At 42.8% G+C, this 23,765-nt stretch overlaps 1 protein-coding gene across 1 annotated transcript in view; it reads left to right on the plus strand.

Annotated features, from left to right (window-relative positions):
• The window catches only part of T265_12925 (hypothetical protein), a gene marked incomplete at both ends in the record, with an annotated part of 76,489 nt that overhangs the window by 50,692 nt on the left and 2,032 nt on the right, over window positions 1-23,765 (plus strand). Inside the window, 8 exons of the mRNA XM_009166293.1 lie at window positions 5,850-6,020; window positions 7,772-7,992; window positions 8,259-8,504; window positions 11,936-12,847; window positions 15,482-15,771; window positions 20,133-20,347; window positions 21,361-21,603; window positions 23,512-23,660. Coding sequence (XP_009164557.1) covers window positions 5,850-6,020; window positions 7,772-7,992; window positions 8,259-8,504; window positions 11,936-12,847; window positions 15,482-15,771; window positions 20,133-20,347; window positions 21,361-21,603; window positions 23,512-23,660 — 2,447 coding nt within the window. The remainder of the gene's footprint in view (window positions 1-5,849; window positions 6,021-7,771; window positions 7,993-8,258; window positions 8,505-11,935; window positions 12,848-15,481; window positions 15,772-20,132; window positions 20,348-21,360; window positions 21,604-23,511; window positions 23,661-23,765) is intronic.

Here is a 23,765-nt window from a genome sequence, read left to right on the forward strand (position 1 = left end):
CGGTAACTCTGAGAAGTCTTGGCTTACCGTTATGTGGCGAATTCGGTGGTCGACTTAATCGTGTTAGGGAAATTGGCTCGATAGGTTTTGACTTCATTTTAGCGCAAAGTTTGAACCACTCCTCCAGTTCGCGCTTGTGTCTCGCCTGTAATAACGTATCGCAAGGTTCTGTGACATTAATGCAAATAACACTAAGTCCCGATGATGCTTTCCGTTTATTATTGAGCAACATAGTTTTGGACTCAGTGGCCTTTTTGACGTTACTACATTGGTTTGTAACAAAGGTATGGAGTTCTTTGTTAATCCAACATGCTCCACTCCCCCCACCGGCCCAGACTCACGTGGTTGTAACAGCTCTTTGCTATGTTCTAGTCGTTTCTCTAATGAGCCCAGTCTAATCTCCATTAGGTCGTTCCTTTTGCTGATGTCATTTGTGTTCGCATTTTGGCTCCCCTTATTCAAGATATTATCTCTACAAGTGACACATAGATAACATACTGAAGGGTGACTGGCATCATTAACAATCTGCACCGTTGCATCAGTTAGTTTTCTATCACAACAGGCGTGCACATGCAGTTTACGAAAACAAGTGCGTTAGCCGGTTAGCAGAAGTTGTGAACACAGTCAACTCGGAAGGCCAGTGATTATCGATCCGCAACGAAGAGGGATTCAATGGTGAAACTTGCGCGGACAGATTTCTCGATAGCACCCGTAAATCTTCACCGATCTTTGTTTCAAAGGATAGAACTCGTCGCGGGCTACCTTTTCGTGTAGGCAACGTGGAGTATCTTCGGAAATTGCGGGTAGTTGTGCGCGTGTACGTGAAATCCGTGATGTGAGCCAGATCCCAATATCTGTAGCTCCTCAACGGCGACTGACAGGATTTCAGAAGTCACACAGATCAATTTAGCTTGCGGAGAGCAAGCGATTGATATGCAGATCAACGGTGTAGGATGTGGAATCCGTGACGTGAGCCAGATTCCAATATCCGTAGCTCCTCAACGGCGACTGACAGGATTTCAGAAGTTACACAGATCAATTTAGCTTGCGGAGAGCAAGCGATTGATAGGCAGATCAACGGTGTAGGAGAGAATAGATCCAAGAAAACTGTTCCAAAGGCGGAGCGCCAGAAAATGCAGCCGCACGGTAGTGTTGGCTGGTAGTGTTGTTGCTGATAACATTAAAGCAACCGCCCCCGCACTTTCCTTGCTAGCCTCAGCACAACGGATCTAATGTTCTTTTCAAGGAAGTCCTAACAGACGTCAAACTAACATCTCTAGTCTCTAGGTACTCTTCTGTTCGATTGTCCTTTGTCTCCATAAACCAGAAGGTTCTATGGACGGATCCTGCTCAATACTGCACGCTATATAGACAGATTGCTTTGGGACACGTTTGAAGTTCATACCGTAGAATGAGGGTAAAGCCACGAACCTGAGCTTCTACAACTCACTATTGTGATGGGACATGTGGTCTGATCCACCTCTAAAGACAAGAAGACCAGTTTTGAAAGCAGAATATCTTGGTTGGTTGGTAGCTGGAAAAAGAAGAATTACCATGATACTTGGATAAAGAGCCTCTCCAATAGACAGCTCACAGAAGCAGAACAGAATGTTGTAATCAAAGGACTTGATATCGACTCCAAAGATACCACGAACCTATAATATGATGAGGATCCAGTAACATCTCCACCAAACCGTAGTTCCATCCATTCTAATAGCAAAGCATCCAATGCCCGTCAAGCAAAGAAAATGAGGCAATGAACAAGCTAAAGAAAGGCGAGACAGTCATCAGTCTACCGGCCGACAAACAACGTCTGACAGTCAGCATGAACAGGCCAGACTATATAGGTAGGGTGAAAGCTCTACTGAACGACACCAATACGTACCACTCCATTTAGAATGACGAAGGCAAATAAGTCGCAGACAAAATGAAAAAAATTGGAGAGACTCAAGAGCTTCGAAGGATTACAAGAGAAGAGTACTGGAATATGAGAGCTCAGATTTCGGCCATACACCGCTTCTAATGACTCCCGAAAGTACATAAAGAGACAACCCTGCGACGATCAGTCATATCAATTCCGGGGACTCCAACACAGGCTGTTGAATGAACTATGGAGGGGGGGTTAAAATATCTCATCATTAGGCCATAATATTCAGTGAACAATCTGGAGCACTTCTTAAAAAATTTGGGAATATAAGCATTGAAAAGGATAAAACAATGGTTTCCTTTGATGCAAACACACTGTTCTGATCTGTAGATCTGGACTCCGCCAAGACAGCTATCACCGAACTAACTGAGAGACACAGCATATCAAACTGAGCTTCAAAAAAAGAAGGGCTTTATGAATCGCTCAGCTTATGCTCGACCACATATTTTGAATTAAACTGAGATAACTCCGAGCAACGCCTATGGGACCTCCGATTCCTTGATTTATTGCAGAAATTTCAATGCAACAACTGGAAAGGATTGTACTTCAGGTTATAAACTCCAAGATATGGATCCACAGCGTAGACGATACTTGCCATCATGAAAAGGAGTGAACTACAATGAACAAGTCGACTACTAAACAGCATTTTTAGATGTATCAACTTAACAATGGAAGAATAAACCGATTAAAAACTGACATTCTTTGACGTTCTCCTCACGAGAATGTCAAATGGACAACTGCAGAGCTAACACATACTGACCTCATTCTTAGCTACCACAGCAATTATCCGTACTGTCACAAGAAAAACTGCATCCGGACCCCTTGCAAGCATACTGAGACGCCTTGCAGCACTACGGAGTCAAAAGTTGGAGAAAAGGGGTTTGTGCAAAGCTTTCTCCGGAAACTTTAACTGTCGGACGCCCAGAAAACCCAATGCGGCCAACTCAACGGAACGAGAAGGCAAATGGATCACTCTTCCATACACCAGGAATATTTCGAAAATGATAGAATGCTAAGTAGGACAAACAGGAAGGAAACACTCTACCAGGATGCATGAAAAAAACTTGCATCCGAACGACACGACCACTTGTCTCTGTAGACGAAAATCAAGATGGACACAAATTCGATTGCAGCAACGTTCACACATTGACTGAGGTGAGAACAAAGAAAGAACGTGAACTCACGGAAACATGGCAATTCACTGAAAGGCCATGAAAACACACTGAAATCGTCCCAGCCTGTTGATCGCTGTGAGAAAACGAACTACAGAACTACGGACCGCAAAGCCGCTTAACAAACCGGATTGAAAAGGTATAGAGCAGGCAGGCAGGCAGGCAGGCAGACAAAGCAAAACAAAAATCAAGGGGGTTAACCTACTTTCCTGGATTAGCATAGAACCGAGAAATCGAAAAACGATATATAACAAATCAATATGTGAAGGTATCGAACTGATTATCGAAGCGCAACCAAATCGGCCAACACGAGAAAGAAAATCCTACATGAACTGTGAAAGTAAAGCGGGCTAACCTAAACCAAGCGGATGAGTCTGAGGTGCACCCCAAGAACGGATCACTCAGACTAAATGAAAGAAACTACCAAATTGAAATCGCCATCACGACCAACCTAATCCAAGCAATAAAAGACCATAGCGCAACACAAACTAGGAATGGACTGATCCAAAACGGAACTAAAACACCCCAAACAAGCTATCCAACCAACAAACGGAATGCGCGATGTACATACCACAACAGAGTGCAAGTCACAAACGGGCCAATAATCTTAATGAAAAGGTTAATACCAGTTGGCGAATCACATGAGAGGATATTAAATACTCTTCAAAAACCAATTAGGAGGAGGTACCCACTCAACTGACGACGTCCCTCGATTGGAGATAAAGGGTTTACAACCCACATGCCAAACATCAACGGTCATGTGATCAACCACTATTAAACGCAGCGGATCTACCGATATTTCGGCACATTGACAACTTGTACGCAACTGACAAGATACACACACCCACAAATTGCTTTCGTATTTATGGGAGAATGAACTGATACTTTTTTTCGGCTGGATGTTCTGCACGAAGGCAATATCATATCTTGCCATCTAACAAGATATTTGAGATACCGTGGAGTGTTTTTTGGTATAAACACTTGGTTATTGCCTTGCTTTCCTTGCGGTCGCTGTGGACGGAAGAGTTTATCCTTGTCCCGGGACATGCATCACTTTTCACAGAATATAATTCACTCAAATGCTTATGCATGCGCAATAATTTTGACCGGTTGTTTATGACAATGCTTACAATTATCGAATTCAGTTTGTATCTACTCTTGGCCAGCTGTCCAACGTTCCGATGACCACCGAAGATAATGTGCCTCGACACACTACTCCATACCTCCTATAAATTTTGAGTATGTTGCACTGGACTGTTGAAGATAATCTCCAAGCAAATGTTTAAAACTGTATCTGGTGGATAGAAGGTATCGAGCTAGCCCTTCTAAACTGCACTTATATGAAGTGAGGAAGCAAAAACCAGCATTCCGTCACACTGGACCAATTGACAAGAGTGCCCTCGTGTGAAGAGCCCACAAAGACCCAACAGACCCATGTAGTTGGTCGCTTGAGTTCCTATTACATTTTGGACGTCTTAATTGAAACCAGGAATAGCCCACTGTGGTATATTTTGGTCAATATTCCTTTTAGAAAAACTGAGAGCTTGTCGAATACATCATCAGCCGCCTGTGTCCACTATCTATATGGGGATCAGATTGGTGCAAACTGATCACGTGTCCTTCCTGTCTATATAAGTTAGGTCATCCGCATTCATTGGTCTGTGAGCTATACATACAGAAGAGTAAAAATTCAAACCTTTGACTGCACTCATTATTTTAATTTCATACACATTTGTCAGCGTCTTATGGACACTGACACTAATAGGATTGGTTTCAGGTCCATGTGGTGTAGTACGCAGAAGACGGTTACCCAAATCTTTAGCTTGCAGCTGGTGCCATGATCGATTATCATCGTCTACGCCTCTCCGATTTATTCTTACACTATCTAATGGGTCAACGAATATCGCCATTTTTTGCTACAAGTCCACAGTAGCTCCTAAATGGATGCCTCTTCAAGGAGATCACTTCGCAAAAGATACCACTTTGATTCAATCACTTACCAGAAGGGGCAACTGCATCAAAATTTATTGGCCTTAATCATGTGCTAGGAACTGTTTGATAAAAGTGGTCTCCTCTCTGTGCCAGAATATGTTGGCTGGTCTTCGGTATAATATTCCTAAGTGTTCCCCCACAGCTGACCTTTTAATAAAAAAGCGTTTTGCTACGAGTTTATATTTTGGAACATCATGACAGAAATTAAATAATCCTTTATTCATTTTCGCGTTTCAGTAATATCCATGTGGTGTAGTACGCAGAAGACGGTTACCCAAATCTTTAGCTTGCAGCTGGTGCCATGATCGATTATCATCGTCTACGCCTCTCCGATTTATTCTTACACTATCTAATGGGTCAACGAATATCGCCATTTTTTGCTACAAGTCCACAGTAGCTCCTAAATGGATGCCTCTTCAAGGAGATCACTTCGCAAAAGATACCACTTTGATTCAATCACTTACCAGAAGGGGCAACTGCATCAAAATTTATTGGCCTTAATCATGTGCTAGGAACTGTTTGATAAAAGTGGTCTCCTCTCTGTGCCAGAATATGTTGGCTGGTCTTCGGTATAATATTCCTAAGTGTTCCCCCACAGCTGACCTTTTAATAAAAAAGCGTTTTGCTACGAGTTTATATTTTGGAACATCATGACAGAAATTAAATAATCCTTTATTCATTTTCGCGTTTCAGTAATTTTATTTACTGCAGTTCAAACGCAAAACTATAAGATTTTCCGTTTTTCATTTTGGTTGCAGTGGCACAACCCGTTACCCTGCCGTATGTGTATCAAACGGCCGGCGTGTATCCGATTACCATAACAGCTAGCAATATGGTACGGAGTGAAACATGCAAACTGGAAGCGGATGTCAGAAACCCCATAGAAAATATGGAAGTCATTTTCCGAAATTTACTTGAGAATTATGAAGGTACCAAATGCTTCTCTATTCCCATGTTTTTTGTGCCCATGGAACACTCGACACCATAACCGCTCTTCTATAGTTGAGCAAATTTGATTTTGGCCCGCGCAGTATCACCTACAATACTACTGAATTGTACTTTGTGATCTCGTGAAGTGGGACTGTTTTGTGTTTACGATCACTTTATGCGCCCATTCATCTTTCGATAGACCTGTGACTCTGTAACATGTCAGCTGATCATCCCATGGACATCCTTTTGTCTACGATACCCCAAGGATTTTGAGCACCAGAATCTAGGGACTGAATTCAGGTGGGGATCTGATCGGTTACTTGCGAATGTGTGCTCTGAAGGTGCTCGTTCAAAACACTCAACAGAACAGTTATTCTTTATATCTCCATGCATTTCATTCCCATCAAGTTGGGTTTACTTTTTAAACCGTAACTAGAATGAAATATAACCATCTTGTGGTCTGTTTTAACTACATCTGTGATTTATATGTAGTAGCTGCCAGCCTACTAGGTATTCTTCGGTTAGAAGAAACTATTCGGGCATCCAAGATCCCACGTTTGAGATAACTCACTTCGATATGGCGTTGCTAGTGTAGCAGCAGTTATTCATATGGTCTAAAAGATCACAGTGTGGTCCGTTGTTGCATCAGTGAAATATTTATCTATCAACAAAATGAACGGTCTCATATCCGAATGAATTGAGAACGCCCTTCCTCGGCAAGTTAACGTCTATTCTCGAACATCAACACATTTGCAACAACAGTTGTTTCTTCACACTAATTTAATCTCATTTCATCCACGAGTGTACTGTTCATGCCAACAAAATGTTCAAATGTACTGTCAAACTCTAATTCGTTTCAGACTCATTCTTCCATCCAGCATTTTACCTACAGTTAATTCGTCAAGGCATACAGAGTAGACACACAGTAGAGTTAGGGAAACCCGTCCAACATATAAGAGAGACGGCGAAACAACAACAGGAACACGGCGATGTATATGGCATGAAGCTGCCACTAGCTCAGTCTGATTTCAACGGTACATACTAGTACCTCACGTACTAGCAGAAATCCGCTTACAAATTGTTTGAACCAATCTCAAAATAGCCACTATTCGAAACGTCACTGAACACGAAAAAAACATGATATGGACTGTCTGACTCTCTGATGTTATACTACCGACCGATAACTGGTGGTTGAACAAAAATGTATAAACGGGCACTAGAAAATTTACAATTTTGAAGCTTCGGAGAAATTCGTGGGATGTGAACTTGTGGTAATCCCGAACAAGGCGGATGACAGGCATTGCTCTCAGTTTTTCAGTGCTGACTTTACACTAGGAATGACAGCCCGATCTCAGCACTACTTTAGTTCGTACACAGTGGATATCTGGGGTCCATATTCTTTTCAGTCACAGTGATAAGACAGAATATACAAGCTAATTCTAGCCTTTTCGTTACAAAATTGTTCATTTCAACCAGATCTGTTACCCTTCCACTTCGTTCCAGAGGACAATGACTCACCGTCGGCGATGAACGGTCCTCTGGAACATTGGTTTATGTATTTGATTTGTATGTCTCCAATTTGCCGACTGGAGTACACATGTCAGTCTCACTCTACCTGCTATCTGCCATCCTTGACATGTCGAACATTGTTACCTATGTTATGTCATCCAACTTGTGCGCCTTTTATCTAAATACCAGATGAATTATCACATCACGATTAAATAACGCACCGTTTTCTCCCCAATATTAGGACTCACAAACATTCTTATTCGTTATACCGGACAACCGGAAAAATTCCCGACCAAACTCAAGTACACCATCGACTGGGGTGATTCAGGGAAACCTGAACAAGGAAGCTTCCCTAATCCATTCACCGAGAACACGCTAACTCACAAGTTAACCAGTCTTAACTACTTTACCGTTCACATGACACTGGAAAATGGTGTGGGGAAACTTGAAAAGTCTAGCAGGGTAAGTAACTGTGACACCGCTTCTAATTTATTTAACCCCTTGCGACTGTACTGTCTAAATACAACAATAATCACAAAACCTTAACGTCAATTCAGTTGTTCCAAAAACAGGGATCTCTTCGTCCGATGTCGGTAACAATGTACCAAGTATGTGTGAGATTTTGCGATGCTGAAATTTAAGGGCATAATGGGAATTTTCACAGTTGTGTCTTTTGAGTATGTTAATCCAATCTGACAGGAAAATTCGTTTTTCCCTTATGCCTACAGATCGGTGTTTTCGGACGAATGATTAATGTTTATGTTGAAGTTACGGTAGCCCGCACAAATGAACCTGGTTACGGACCATTTTCAGATCGGTTTGCTGCAGGTAACGCGCTAAGGCTAAGAATCATCGCTGATAACCGCCCGGATAATGTGGTGGAGACTTTCTTCAAAGTGATTTTGAAAGAATCCGGTGAAGAGCGCATCCTGGATTGGAAGCCTGGTAATTCGCAAGAAATGGAATTTACTCAGGTTGGTTTTGCAAAAAGAATATGCTTCGAATTCATGCTTTTTTCGTTCTAAACGATAAATGCTTTGTTTGCGTCTGTTGCACAACTGTCTAATACTTGTCAGCAAGAGAAGTGAACTATTCAAGTCGCTCCGACGGCTTTACTGTGCAAAGTTGTTATGCATCCTAAAATCGACGTTCTACTGTCGCCAGGCGGTACACTAGCTCGTTAAGCGTAGTTCCACAACATAAAGCAGACTCGATTCCAGTGCTCCCTCTCTTTTGTGTGGATTCACCCGAACAACTGCTTGCAACTTCACACTAATGTCCTGTATAATCACTCTTATAAAGATTCTTGTTAGAAAGATGACACTTTTTCACATAGAAATTGCCTGAATATTCAGTGAACCAAATAAATAAGACAGGCGAACAGACAAGAAAAATCAGATCTAAAGCCACCTCTAGACTTGACTGTTGGAGCATGAGTTGTATAGACAGATTAATCTTACGGAGAATCCGACGACAATTTTTTTATTCAGGACACTCGTAAAACTTGCTGGTCCAAAGCACGCTTCCAATATTGCGTAGAATGTTTCATGGAATATTGGGGTTTAGTTTTCAGGCCACTGACCTAAACCGGGTGGTATTCCCCGGTGGTATTCTTGATCCATAGTAAGTCTAGTGAATAGAGTACACCAGGTACTGCAATATCCGAACCTTTTGACATTCTAGTTCCACCCTGGTTTTTCATCATTTATTTGCTTGAATAAAAGAAATGCGTAAATAAATCGAGATCAAGCGATCACATAGGTCATACGAGTCGTTATCTCACCGGTAAGTATCTTTACAATGCGAAAGCTTGCATTATTGTTCACACGCAATTCTATTTATCAGAACCACATCATACTAGCCTAAACCAGTGGTTAACTGTTATATTAATGTTTCAATCGTCCGAAATTTCTCCCCCTCGAAAGACCGTCAGACCGACCGAGCGGTGGACACAAAACAACTGACGGCAGATAAACTATCTAGTGCCGCAAGAACTTGCAAACTGGCGTATCAAAATGACTCCACGGCAGCTTCGTGCATGATCAGGCTGTACGGGGAGGCCCGAGTACCGTCGCGTCAGCGGCCTACTCATATTCGGCTGACATTGTAAAAAGAAGTTAGGGGGAACACACTAGTGAGCCGAGTTAGGATAAAACTTACAAACTAGTAAGAAAGACTCATTTGTTCATTAGGTTGCGGGAGAATAAACTTATACTTAATCATCTGGATATGTCGCACAAACGCATCCTCAGGTTTCACACGGTACGACGTTTGAGATGCCGCTGTATTCATTTCCTCAGCATAGCACAACTGACAATTATTTTGTTATTCATGCGTTGGCTGTAAGCAGAAAAGTCGATCCCTTCCCGGGAGGTACATAAGCCAAGTAAAAGGATGCTGGTGCATCACAATTAGTAAAAAGGAAACCGCATCAATGCAACCACCATCAGTAGAACCTTGAAATTACGGAACTGACATCAAACGTAACACCAACAGACCGGGGAGCAGTGAATCAGTCCTGTCATCACTGCCAACTGTAAGCCATCGACGGGTGTGACAGTGGTGCTACCATATTGTTTCTGCCGTCTTTTGACTAACATTTAGACAACCAAGCAGTCCTGTGAGTTTTCAGTTGCACTTGGAGATGATTGACATTTTTTTAACCTTTGAGCTAGTTATCCAAGGTTTCGCGGATTTTTCCGCTGAATTCGTTCCATACGTCCTTTTCAGCTTTCGTTCCATCTAATCAAACTTACTGAAAAAGATGGAGCCATCGTGTGCAAAAAATACCAGTTGCCCGCTATAACTTTGTTGATTCTAGGATTGTAGTGGTGACCTCACGAAACACGTCGCCCTAGGAGGCATATTTTTCATGAATAACCGCTGAGAACCATTGTAGTATGGTCTTGTGGGTCGAGTAAATTCCGAGTAGAAAGTCGCATTGTTGTTGTCGTATAAGTTCACCGCTGATGGCACATCGCCTGCACACCGCATACTCAAAAGATGATTACTCCATTCTTATGGCACCGAGCTGTCAATCCACACAGGCGGCCAGAAGTCCCGATATAAAACGTCGACAGTGCACACTCACTTTCTGCACACGGACAGAGCTAACATATATGTGAATTCAACATGGTAACCTGCCCTCCGGTTGTGACGGATAGAAGTACACAGGAGTCATTTGTAAGCCAAAAACACAAAAAAAAGTTTAGGATAAGGAGGAAAAACGCAAAACAGGTCTCGTACAATAACTGATTCAGCTGCAGCAACGCGCACTAGAAACTCCACCCGTGATCAGCTGAACAGTATGAAATACGCGGATCAAAGAGTTGTCTAGCTGTTCATCCAAAAAGGGACTTCGGTGAACTGGCACACGTCACGTAGAAAATAGGGCGAATAGTAATATCGATTGGGTACAAAAAATTAAGATCCTTACACTCTTCATGCAGCGTATCACTGTGTGGCAGTCGCCACTCGGTGGACAAACAGCTTTATGGTGGTTTAAGACAGAAACTCGAACCTACAAGTTTCTGTCCTAACCTCAGACTAGCCTATCTTGGCCTCATGTCGAGTGTGAGGTTTTGAATGAATACATGTGTGCATAATTCTTCGTGTACAAACTTATGGTGGTCCAAGAAGACGCAACTCCCATGCTTTTTAGATGACAAATGACACGAAAAGTGTAACCCTTGTATATACGCATACGACTTTTTTACGCATCCATGCGCTTGCTATTCTGATACATGCATTCCCACTGTAGATTCTGATAAATTTTTTTCCGATTTATTTATTCCTTATTCATTCCTGACAAAACATTCTTCTCCGCAAACTTCAAAAACAGTCCAAATAACTCCAATGGAACTCTATGGTCCGAACCCGATACACAATTCGCACATAGTGACGTTGCGTTTTTGTAGAAAATATTTCGACCATCGTTCTTTATTCATGTATCATCTGACTCCCGAGTGAATTGCTTAATTGTTTTTGACAAAGCAGCCCTGTGACACCATCCTTAGATGAATTAGAGCAGAGAAACAAAGTAAATTAAAAGCACCAATTCGAATGTGCTTTGCTGTTCCAGGTAATTTATTGCCCCTTACAAAAAAACTATTGCCAGTTTCCCATTAATTTGTACCTTTCTCAGAACAGGTTAAATCACTCTGTCCTCATTCGAGTTCATTATGGTTCTGCAGTCGGATCCGCCAAACAATAATTGTATGAATTTTGTTTACCACTTTAGGGTGGTCCTCGACTTATTCAAAACATTGCTTGGATCAGCAAGACTTGAAGGGAATACTGACAATTTGCAATAGAGGGAATGGAATGTAGTTTATGTTAAGTTGATAGAAAGACAATCTGATGAGTTTGATTTACCCTAATCGTTTATTTTTGTAAATGTTTTTAGGAAGGAGAAGTTGAGATCGAAGGTGTAGGTCGGAATCCTTTCAGTCAAGCATCCACCAGAAAGACAATTTATATCGGAACCAATCTTCGTGGACTAAGACTGAAATTACTTAACCAAGACGTTATCAATCCAGGCCAGGAGGCTGTTTTGATGGTTTCCTTTGATGCCGTCTCAAGTTCGACGTGCATCTGTGTAAAGAAGAATGATACTTATGGATCTCTGGTCTACCCAGCAGTAGGTGCTACAGCTGCAGATTGTGTTATACGTCCGCTAAGCACTGTTAATTCTAGCCGGCCAGTGAATGGAAACCTATCGGTCCCGCTAAGATACAACACACCAGGTGAGGACGTCGTGATGGTCAGCGCGAAAAGTCCAGACCAAGAATTGATCAAAACTATAAAAATCCCAGTAATGCAGTTTCAGTGCGAAGCACCCAGTATAGTGTTGCCCGATCCCAGGATAGCGTCTGCGAGCACACCGATGAAGGTACGATCAAACGAGCCTACCCTGATAACAGTCCGTATCTCAGGAACCGGATGCAGTGCAACCAGCCGAAACAGTATTCAGTGGACAGTGGCAAGATTGAACCCGGAATCGCTTCAACCGATTGCGATGGTCAATATCAGTGACCAGCCCAGCACGACCACTACGTCCCTGCGGATACCTAGAAATCGTCTCCCACCTGGATTATATTCAGCAAGCGTGCAAGTAGTGACCCAAGTAGCTCCCGAACTGCCTAGTGTTTCCAGTGTACGGACGATGTACATTCAGTCTGATTTTCCTCCACTGGTTGTGCAGTTTCTCGAAGGTAGTCCGCAGACGCTGGTTATTGGACTAGCTGATGAGCAGGTCTGTCTCAATCCGGGCGTGTATTCTCTGGATCCAGCAGTAAACGACCGCAAAGCACCTCAAGTAAGTGAATAAGGCTACCTGAACGCGTGCTTAATCGTTATATGAAGATTTTGTCACTAAGACCTGGGAAAAAGCACAAGCGTTGCTCCGGACAAGTTCGTCCGACTAGTTGTGATTGACTCAAAAGCACATGTTAGATGGGCAGAATAACCATCCTCTGTCGGGCAGAACAACTGAACTACCGTATTTAACACGTTATCAGATTGCGCTCAAAAACGAAGGTATTACCTTTAAAAGTGATAGGGTCCGGTTCGGTGCAGCGAAGCAAAGATCAGTTTATCCATGCGACAGTCTTCGTAAATATGCCCATAGTTAATTTCCCCTTCATATCCTTACTAAATTGAGTTGAGAATTTCCAAGGGATATCACTGAAAACCTGGTTGGTTGTCTCATTCAATAATGTACTGAGGCCATATCATTCCATATAATATTTACTTTCAAATTACAATTCAGTCTATTGTTCCAACCCAGGATATTGCGCGTGTCCTTGAGGTGCCACTTCACTGTATTCACCTGTTTCTTACCGGATGCGATGGGAAGTAAAGTTTATCCATTTGGTTGACCGAACAGAAACAATTACTAATTGATTCTCCAAGAAAATGTGTGGACTGAGCTCTGATATATTCTGTTGACTGTTTGCAGACATCCGTTATAATCCGGATTGTATGAGAGACAGCCGTTTGTCTGAGACATGACTGCAAGTTGATTTGTGGAAAGCCTACTGTGAAATGATAAATGAATAACCGGTTAGGAAATCCATGCAAGGTCATGTGTGACTGATGGAAGCGGACATCCCGGCTGATAGGCAGGCCTTCGTAGAGTCAACTGGTGAGCCAGTTGATGACGTGAACGAACAAATAAGCGAGATTCTCCAGATGTCCGTCTTTTGACAAGTAACAAGACTTCCATGTAGTGATATGATTTTAGGGCCGGCCAAAGTGATAACTCGATTGCTGTGGATGCCGCCTTGTTAAGGGCACACGCGCACAAAAGTTGCATCGGATGGTCAATAGATTGATTGCTGAATAAACAAGAGAAAAAGAGTAGATTGTCTGGTTTATCCACCTTGTTTCAGGAAACCCACTGTAAGGTTCAGTTATCACACTGGACGAAGCATATTTTTACAGTTTTACGTTATGTGCATTCTATTTGGGCTAGTCGAATTAATGAGGTGGGATTCTCTTGAAATTTGATGGACCATATATGCGATGACCAGCTGACCAAATGCTGTTAAGGTCGTTGTCATCGTTAAGATGTGAAGGTCCATCAACAAGTCATTAGAAAATTGAGCAAATTTATATCGGCTGAACTAGGTCACGTTTATCAGCTAGATCGGTGACCCACAATGCCGATCCTACTAGGGACTGCGCGTCCGCATACTGCCGAATTCCATATAGATGGTGCCGCATTGGGAAGATTCATCCCCTTCCGAATGGCTCTTGTTGTAGCTTAATGCTTCTCATGCCGGTTTGGTCGAGTGCTGGGTTCTTCTGGGGGTGCCTTTCAGCAGAATTTCAGGTGTCCAAGGTTGCGAATTATGACCGTAGATCAAGTTGATTTGGAATGCGAGTTTCAGGCATTCGTGCTAATTGGTCTAACCAACGGAGCATGTTCTACATTAGACTGCATTCAATCCCAGCTGTGTTTGTTCTTCTTGAGGACTTTGATGTACGATATTCTGTCATTCCATTTAATCTGAATAACTTTGCGCAAATAGTGCAAGTGAAACCCATCGAGAATCCGCAAATGCCGTTTATATTGCGTCCAGGTTTCGCGGTTGTGTATTATTCAGGACAGTGCAGTAGTCCGGTGCACTGCAATCTGTGTCAGTGCTCAAGTGATTATTGCTCCCAATACGATTCTCAAGGCTATCTTCGTGTTTATTTTGCTATCAATTGACATATGCGTGGCGACAAGGTAGCGGATATCCTTGTAGCATGCTAACGCACAACCATTTATCGCTTTAAAATTTCCCTGATATATAGCTGATATATAGACTTGGATTAAAACACGATACTGTTGAACCAAATGTCCTATTAAGCCACTGTAACTCCGTCTCTCCCCCAGAATGTCATAATAAGTCGTCTGCGAACGGAAAGATACGGACAATGATCTCGTGCAGTGTTGTTTTATCCAGGAAATGCTTCCATCTAAATAGATAAATATTCAACCCGTAGTGGATTGGTGTACCTACATTGAAGAGTTTTCAGCAACCTTATGAGTATTTTCAATCATTAAGCTTCTGAAAAATTCGTTATTAAAGTGATTTTGTGATGGTGGAACATGTGTGTTCAAAAGAGTTGACCAACTTGCGAGGCACTGTTTGCTTCATAAGTAGAACTTCTAAATAATATTGCAGCAGAATACCGTTTGATCAAACGTGATCGGGAAGAAGTTAGTTGAAATAAAAAGTACAGGACATAAATTGTGTTATAGCAAGTACCCCTGCCGCACGCCCACCATGAGTCGAAAATCTCTCTCACGCAACGAAAGAGTTCCTGCGTTCGTTACAACAGTGTTCTATAGGAATGGCAAATTTATATGTTCCACAACACATTGCTTTCTATCCGACTGTAACTTTTTTCATCCCGGAAAAGTCTGACGTCCGCTTTTTTAATCGCTGTTGTTTGACAGGGATTTACAGACTGGTCTTGGTATTGCGCTGAGGCTGGTGAAAAATTCACGGAGACCACAGTCATTCCCAAAACAAAAGGGTATGTCTTTGCAGGGCAGCGAACTGGATGCTTCGGCGACGGACCTGGCAGAATCAATAATAGTGAAGCCTCATTATGTTTTTGGAGCGGAAACTTCGAGCCTACCAAACGGTATAACGTGAAGGTGATTGGTTTCAAAGGACCTCGTTCTGCGTCCGCCACGATCCAACTGGAGGCCAAGCCTGGACGGATTCCGATTGTGCAAGTAACGTGAGTTCATCCGACTAATATGGGTTATACCCTTATCATCTGGCGAACGGTTTTCGAAGGGTGTTATTTACCAGTTCATTCAACTAGAACGATAAATACCTGAATAATATTTCACTCCTAACACATGTAGAGCTTAATCACCTACATGTATCTTATGGATGAACACTGATAGTTGTGAGTGCAACTGGTCACCCAACGACGTAAACAATTAGTGCACTGATGGCAGTTGATGTGTGAGCAATATACAGTCGATGAATGATTATGATGTAACGAAGATCAACCAAACCTGGGGATGCACAGAACATGTACTTCAGAAGGTAGATAGTAGATACACGCAACACTAAAGGGATTTCCTTTCTGATTCTCACAACCCACTGACCGCATATAAGAATTAAGTGTCTTAATATGAACAGTTGTGCTTAACCATTTTGATCCCACATCACCATGAGACCGACTTTCCACAGACCCAAAAGAGTTTCCAAACATGATATTTGAAATACTGCTTCACTTAATCAAGGATAGTGTATTCTTTACAAGCACTTTTATTAGCGTTATGCTCACTTACTTACCGTGGGGGGGGGGGCAGCCTCAAATTATCACGTAGTATTCCTATCAAAACGTGAAATATTGCTGTTCGATGATAAAACTTAACCAAAAACATAAAGACCAAGGTCGTCCAAGCTTTCAACCTTCTGAATTGTTTTATTTTGTCTTCGATAAAGTCGAGAAGCTGGAAGCATTATTATACAGTGCCATTAACCTAATCGGGACCAACATTTAAACTTGGCTGCGATGGGAGTAATGAGGAGTCAGTGTTCTTAAGTATCGATTAAACTGAAAGGCTGAGACATGAGGTCGATTTTTGCGGAAATTTTGTATCTCTGTCTTTGTTTTCGAGTCCTTTTAGCCTTTTAGTCCCTTCGTGAACGGGGATAAAATTTTCCAGTTGGAGCCCGATGGATCACTTGCACAAATCTCACTGATTAAAGCACCATCATCTTGTTTGTGGGTCGTACCTTGGCTGGGGTACAGCTAGGTAGCCCAAACCTAAGGACAGTTGGGGTACTCGACTAAAGCCTTTGGCTTAAAATATCGGCCGCAAATCAGCGGCGGTGTTCGGCGGGGAAATGAAGGTGCACTACCACTTTAAGGAATAAGCCTCCACACATGTCCCAACTCCCAACCTGAAGGGACAGGGGACTGTGTTGGTCAAACCTCTAACATGGACCAACGGGGTACAGCTAGGTAGCCCAAACCTAAGGACAGTTGGGGTACTCGACTAAAGCCTTTGGCTTAAAATATCGGCCGCAAATCAGCGGCGGTGTTCGGCGGGGAAATGAAGGTGCACTACCACTTTAAGGAATAAGCCTCCACACATGTCCCAACTCCCAACCTGAAGGGACAGGGGACTGTGTTGGTCAAACCTCTAACCATGGACCAACAGACACTCCGTAGTATAGCTGAATGGTTCAGAGTCACGATAACCGTCATACAACGATGGGTTTCAATCAGTTCGTGACGGTAGGCAATATGAAACCTTCTGTTCTAGTATTCATTGTCTTATCCATCTTGGAGCCATTTTATCCGTCGTCCCAAATTTTCTGTCATGTAAATAAAATCAACTCCATAAAGCTGGACGAAACGATGGTCTCTGCTGACTAACTGCACAATGTGGACTCCAAACTGCCTGAAACTAGACTGAATTGTTGGAACCTTGTTATTTTCCAGCAGTTGGATTACGAATTTGGTCTGGCTGTTTTCATCATAGTGTTGGAACCTACTCGGCTATCGTTCTGAAATACGCTTGTTATTTCATGCTGCATAATGGTCAAACAGGGTATTTTGGAGGTTAACTTTGGTAGAACAATTTACAACTGAGTGCTAGCTTGCAGGCTTGAGTGGGGTCTAGGGGCCATTCACGTCCGGCAGTGAGTTTCAAAACCGCGTCCACGATTACTCAGAATGTGTACAGCACCTTACAGGCCATTGCATCCGTCTTCTCGGGTAACCCAAGCTGCCCTGGACGGTAACCGGGTATTGGAAAATGTTCGAAACAGCGTGCTCAACTGTCCCACACTGATAAAAGAAATAACGTTCCGCCTTATGACGTACAAAATTTTCATCTGCTTCGCAAGTCCACCTTGTTTGCATGTTAAATTTTACGGAGAAGGATCGCAGATGGGGATCTGTCTGACACGATTTACGAGACCACAGCCGCGTACGCTTTATATTAACTGATAACTGAAGGAGACAGCTCAATGTGAGCTTCTTCGGAGTGGAACAACCAAATTTTATTGGCACGAAGTTTTATACTCAGCTTAGTCTGAAACAGTATTTTGGGATGCAAGTCCGGTAAAGTACATTCTGGGAAGAACAAATGGAAAATTCTATGACTTGACTACGCAATTAGCTCAGAAAGAAGAAATACTTCCACATGATAAGCGGAAATTCCGTCTGAGAAGTCATCACTTGAGGTGTCAGCCAACACGTGACCATGTGACGCTTGTTCCGTCATTAAAGGATAGGTGAGGTTATATTCCGTCTAAATGTGAGTTAATCACAATGCTACCTGGAAAACTCAGATTCGAAGCTCCATGGGGTTTCATGAAATATGCAGTTCAGATGATTCCCAATCAGGACGAGACCGATGCACTGCGTTTTTCGCTTTTTAACACTGACTGACCTCACTACAGATAGAAATTCTCATTGAAAATTCCGAAATCTCTTCATGGCGCCGATAGACCATTATTCTCCGGCAAATGAAACACTCCCTAGTTGCTCATAATCGTCGAAGAGCATCGTACAGATTCCTTTTGCTTCAACCGAACTTTCTGCAGTTCAGTTCTCGTGATATATTGATTGATTCGCTCAGGCCATGGCAATTGATCTACCAGATATATGAATGGTTTAGTCGGGTCAGGGCACTATTCTTTTACCATGAGTTCGGTCACCGTGTTCGTCGATTCGTACCAGGAGTGTGGATCTAGCTCACCAGGGCTAAATAGAGAACGGAGCTTTGAATCACGCGCGTAGGTTTGATGGTCTCGAATATCAGAAGGAAGAACTGGGTTCGAAAGCCTGAGTCACTGTTCACACGAAGGTGAGCGAAAGTACCCAGCAAAAAAATTGTCCGCGTTCGTGGCGTCAGCACGTGCGCACGTCTGTCACTGACCGACACAGTGCTGTGTCAATCTCCACAAAGCAGAAAACGGTGGGCGAAATACAGGCTCGGTGGTGCGGGTTGTGGTTGTCCAGTCTGATGACGGTCTTGTGACGCTGATTATCTGTGCGATCACACGGAAATCACGACAGGACAGGTCAGAGTAGGCCCGGCATGTGGGAACAAATGGATAAGTAGGTCAGTGACACAGACATATTTGTATAATAGTTTCGGAATCGGCGGCCTTTTAAGCAAGGTGAATGGCGGGTACGGAAAAATAAAAACAAGTGGAGATCAAAACTACACATGAGAACGAAGAAGGTGGCGAACAAAGCTTGTTTTCTGCGATTGTTCATCTTGGCTAATACATCACAAATTTATATGGTAGCAGAAATCACGTGGAAAAGGTTAAGATCGGGGTTACATACACTTTAGAGAAATAGAAGTCAAAGGAAGGGGGGTTGGGTGAAGGGTAGGTCAATGGGTCATGGAGTCAAGTAAGTGACGTCAATGTCAGACATACTTGTGGGACCAGATGTTTCGTGGGCCAGTTCAAGTTCAGAGGTCGCACAAGTTTCTTTTGGATGCAAAGCTGTGGATCCAGCAGTCGGATCAAATGTACACGGAGGAAGTAAATGAATGGGGAAATCGTCATGGTTGAGTAGTGTATTCGTTTGCCCGACTGCGCGAATGATAACCTTCCAACCGTCCTGGTTGCACCGATAGAGTGACCCGCCTCTCAGGAATTTCCACAGACTCTTGAAACCTCCTGTGAATTCTACAAATTCAGCACACACCTACAACAAAATTATCATGATTTTCGGTTCGATTCATTTCGCCATGTTCAACTATACTCATTTTTTCTGAGAAACCGTTACATTTGGAACTTTAAGACCTCTTTCAAAGCGTCTGCCACTTTGACCACCAAACCTTTGTTCACTGACTCGCTAGGAGGAAAGCCCTTGTTTGGGTTAGAGCACAACTTAACGTAATCCGCCTCAGTCCTTACATATGCATGCTCGAACATTCGTCTGGTAAGTTCTCAGGGTTATCCAAATGAATCGTTGTCATCAATCTTCGCACAGCAATTGATAATTACCAACAGGCGAGTCTTCATTTGACTGAATGGTTATTTAGAAGCATCGGATCCCCTTTCCCCCATGTTCGTTCCAAATTTAACTGTTTCGACTACTTTTTGTAGATGTGCAGTAGCAATATTGTGTAGAGATATGCCGCCTCAATACACCACGAGAAATAGTTGGGCGGTGGCACAAACAGAGGATCTTTACCTCCAATCTTCTACACAAGACAATTCGCGAAACCCGGAACAAAAATACGGTTGGAATCTCAAGTATGTCTACGCAGACAGTGAGGGAGAATTCCTGACTGTTGATGAGCTGAAAAAGTTTACATCGGGTAAGCACCATGTTTGTGGAAGAGCAATTTTGCGTTGCTTTCACGAGTACACTGTCTTTCTTGAAGTTACTAATAGTCAATTATAATTAAATGATAAATGGTAATGGAACGACCTGGAACTTGAGGAATTATGAGGCTATCCTTTTCAATAGGTCCCTATTTATCCTCGGTTTTCCGTGTAAGCAGAGCAGTTTACTAAACAGTCCTTCTCCTAACCTTGTGCGGTTACTCTGGTAAGATCACACCAAAGGCAGGAAGCACCTGATTCCAGTTTCATTCCTATCAAATGAGGTGTTAGCTGAAACCGACGCACCGCTCAAACGTGAGCAAGTTCACCTGTTCAAACTTGAAACTTGAGATGCGTTCAGGGTGCGCTGGTGTAGTTGGGACAACACGTTCGCCCCGAACATCCAGTGTCTGGAGTTCAAATTCCTTTATGACGCAGGCTGTGCGCTTTTGATGAACTGTAATAAGAGCTGAACTCTGATCCAACGCATTTCGGTTGTGATATGAACTCACTAGAATAACTGTGCCAGGACAGAAGGAAAAGTGTTCAGACTGAATGGAAATTGTACAAATTCGGGGACTACATACATCTGGATGAACTATGAGGCTAATCGATAAGATGGTAGCAACAAGACCGCCATCCAGGTCTGTTAATCGCTGATCACCAAGATAGCTGATCAAATAAATAAGGGATCGACACAATTCGTTATGTCTAAGGAACAAACACAGCTGCCAAACGCATAGTCGTCGCTCATGAGTGAGAAGCGCTGTGATTAAATTTTGGAATGTTGAAACCAGGCTGTCGGTTTCCGTTTCCCCGTCCCGGTCTTGCGTTATCACTAGTTTCGGATAGAGGAAGAAATCCAATGGGCCATTGTAAGGCCTGTTGAAGCCTCACTCATTACAAACATGATTTCACGGGAGTATATACTGGCACCGCTATGCAACCACTCCATTCCCTCTTTATTGGAATCCTCACTTAATTTTCTCTGGTTCCCATATCTCAGGAGCATCTACTAGCACGGTGCGAATTAGGAAGGAGTTCCTCTCAGGCGACATACTGGCAGTTGGGTTCAAGGCGTGTGGATCGATCGAGCATGCTGGAAGCACAGGAACCGCTTGTGTCTACTTTGTTTTCCTCGTACCGCTTACTCGAGGAAGATGCAGTCTTGTCCAAACCAGCAATACAGCTTGCACAAATTGCACAGGATTCAGGAGTGCCTACGGAGCTCTGGAATATTCATATTTCCGTGAGTCTACAGTTATTGCTTCACACTATGATTAGGTAGACGGACATTCAGTCGCGTCATGACAGATCAAAATTTCATTTTACGGATCATTGCTTCTTCGAGGGACACGAATTTCTGATTGATTATGTTGGCCGATCTACGTCTGTTTCGTCCACATGAATTATTCGTTCCACAGCATTCAGCTACGCCTAAGCTGAACTGAAGCACATCAACCTGCAATGTCCTACTGATTATACTTTGTGTTGCCGAAGTTTTCCGTTTTGTGTCAACAGAATACACTTATGTATGCGAAATTTTTTATGAAATGCTGCAAGTGCTGAGGGAACACCAAGATTTAGCGAAAATTAATGGTGTGAATAGTCTGTTGTGCAAGCAATGGATCAACTTTGGGTCGACTTTTTCTGAAGTATGTGACAAGGAGAGGCATTAGCCTCATTTGAAATTTCAGGTCCATAAACTCAGAGTCAGGCCAGATAAAACGACTAGCAGTTTCTGAAAACAAAATTCGGTTTGTGAATTCTAATGGCCGTCGAGCCTTCTATCACCACATAAGAACCTACAACCGACAAGGGAGGCGCCCAAGATATTTTCCAGGCTGTCAACACTTCTATGACGATGGTATGTTCTCAACTGGGGCATGTTACTGACGCTCAAACGGTAGGCAAACGCTATCTAGTAACTGGTTGCTCTTAAATAACTTTAAGTTGTTTTGTGGAACGGTTTTCGCACTGAACTCATAGCATTTTTAGGATCGCACTCGAACGATTATTTGAAAATATCTATTAACCTCTTCAGTTGGAAAAATTACATCGTAATATTTCTGTTGCTGTTTTCAGCGTTTCAATTTTGTAGGAATAGCCTTTCTTGCCTATAGCTGATAACGATTACTTGCAAACAGATTTGGTTTTGCGAGGAACTCACCTGGAACCCAGCTGAGTCTCCCGTGATTTTTACTCGTAATATTTCTGTTGCTGTTTTCAGCGTTTCAATTTTGTAGGAATAGCCTTTCTTGCCTATAGCTGATAACGATTACTTGCAAACAGATTTGGTTTTGCGAGGAACTCACCTGGAACCCAGCTGAGTCTCCCGTTTGTGATTTTTACGGGAAACTGAATGTGCTGCACTAGGCCGCCTCATGTTTCAGTCGGTACGATACTCGAGATATCACGACACATGCATATACGTAATGCACTACTCTTAAGGTTGCTGAAATCTTCGACAGCCTGGAAACATCACAAACGAGAAATTCAGCTTGGTTCCAGGTGGGTCTCTGGCAAAACCAAATTTGTTCTCAAGTGAGTGTAGTGAGTTTCAAAGAGTTTTCAGCAACCTTATGAGTAGTGCACTACGAAACTATTTTTGGTTTCGTCCGACCACGTGATGCCCATAATCGAGCACTCCGCACACGCAACTCGAATTCACCCCGAAGCCACACACCTATCCAGTGTGGTTGAGGGTCTCTAATGCATTCAAGCAGCAAAGTGTCATTATGGTATTCCTCATCCTTCAATTCGAGCAAAACGGGCTGTCCAAACGATGTTTCCTGGAAACGTATATATATATATATATATATTCATTTGGAAAGACCCTGGTGTATGTGATTTTATGGTATCAAGGACTACCAACAAAAACCGTCAATTGGGGCTTCTCCGTGGCTACAGGGCGGACGCAATTTAAGCTGATTCCGTGGTACTGACAAAAATCAGTCATTGGTGTTTTATCCCGATGAAACGCCCCTTGAGAAGTGCCAATCCTCTGATAATCTTACCCGTTATGGTTTGCAGTAAGGTAGGTAGGAAACTTGTCCATGATATTTGCTGAGTAGGTAAGCTTGTCACACGAGTTCGACTTGATGACTGTCAGTCCTTCAGGTCATACTTTATTTCTCATTGTGTTTTTCGCCTACAGTAAACATCACTCCAAGAGCTACCGTTGGCGTGAGTAGTGAGCCAAATATTTGCATCACTCTGCCGGTGACCACCACGGAAGTACCATTCTGTGTACGTGCCTCAGATGCTTACGGGAACGAAATCGAATCATGTTTTGCCAAAGTCAAAGTAAGTGTTTCATTATGACACATAAGAGAATGATGGAAAATGTCACTTAGTGGCTAATAAGCAAGGTAGCAAACTTTCATGAAGTAAGTAAGAAATGAGAAAGAT

Source organism: Opisthorchis viverrini (assembly GCF_000715545.1).
Source record: "Opisthorchis viverrini unplaced genomic scaffold opera_v5_24, whole genome shotgun sequence".
Lineage (NCBI taxonomy): Eukaryota > Metazoa > Platyhelminthes > Trematoda > Opisthorchiida > Opisthorchiidae > Opisthorchis > Opisthorchis viverrini.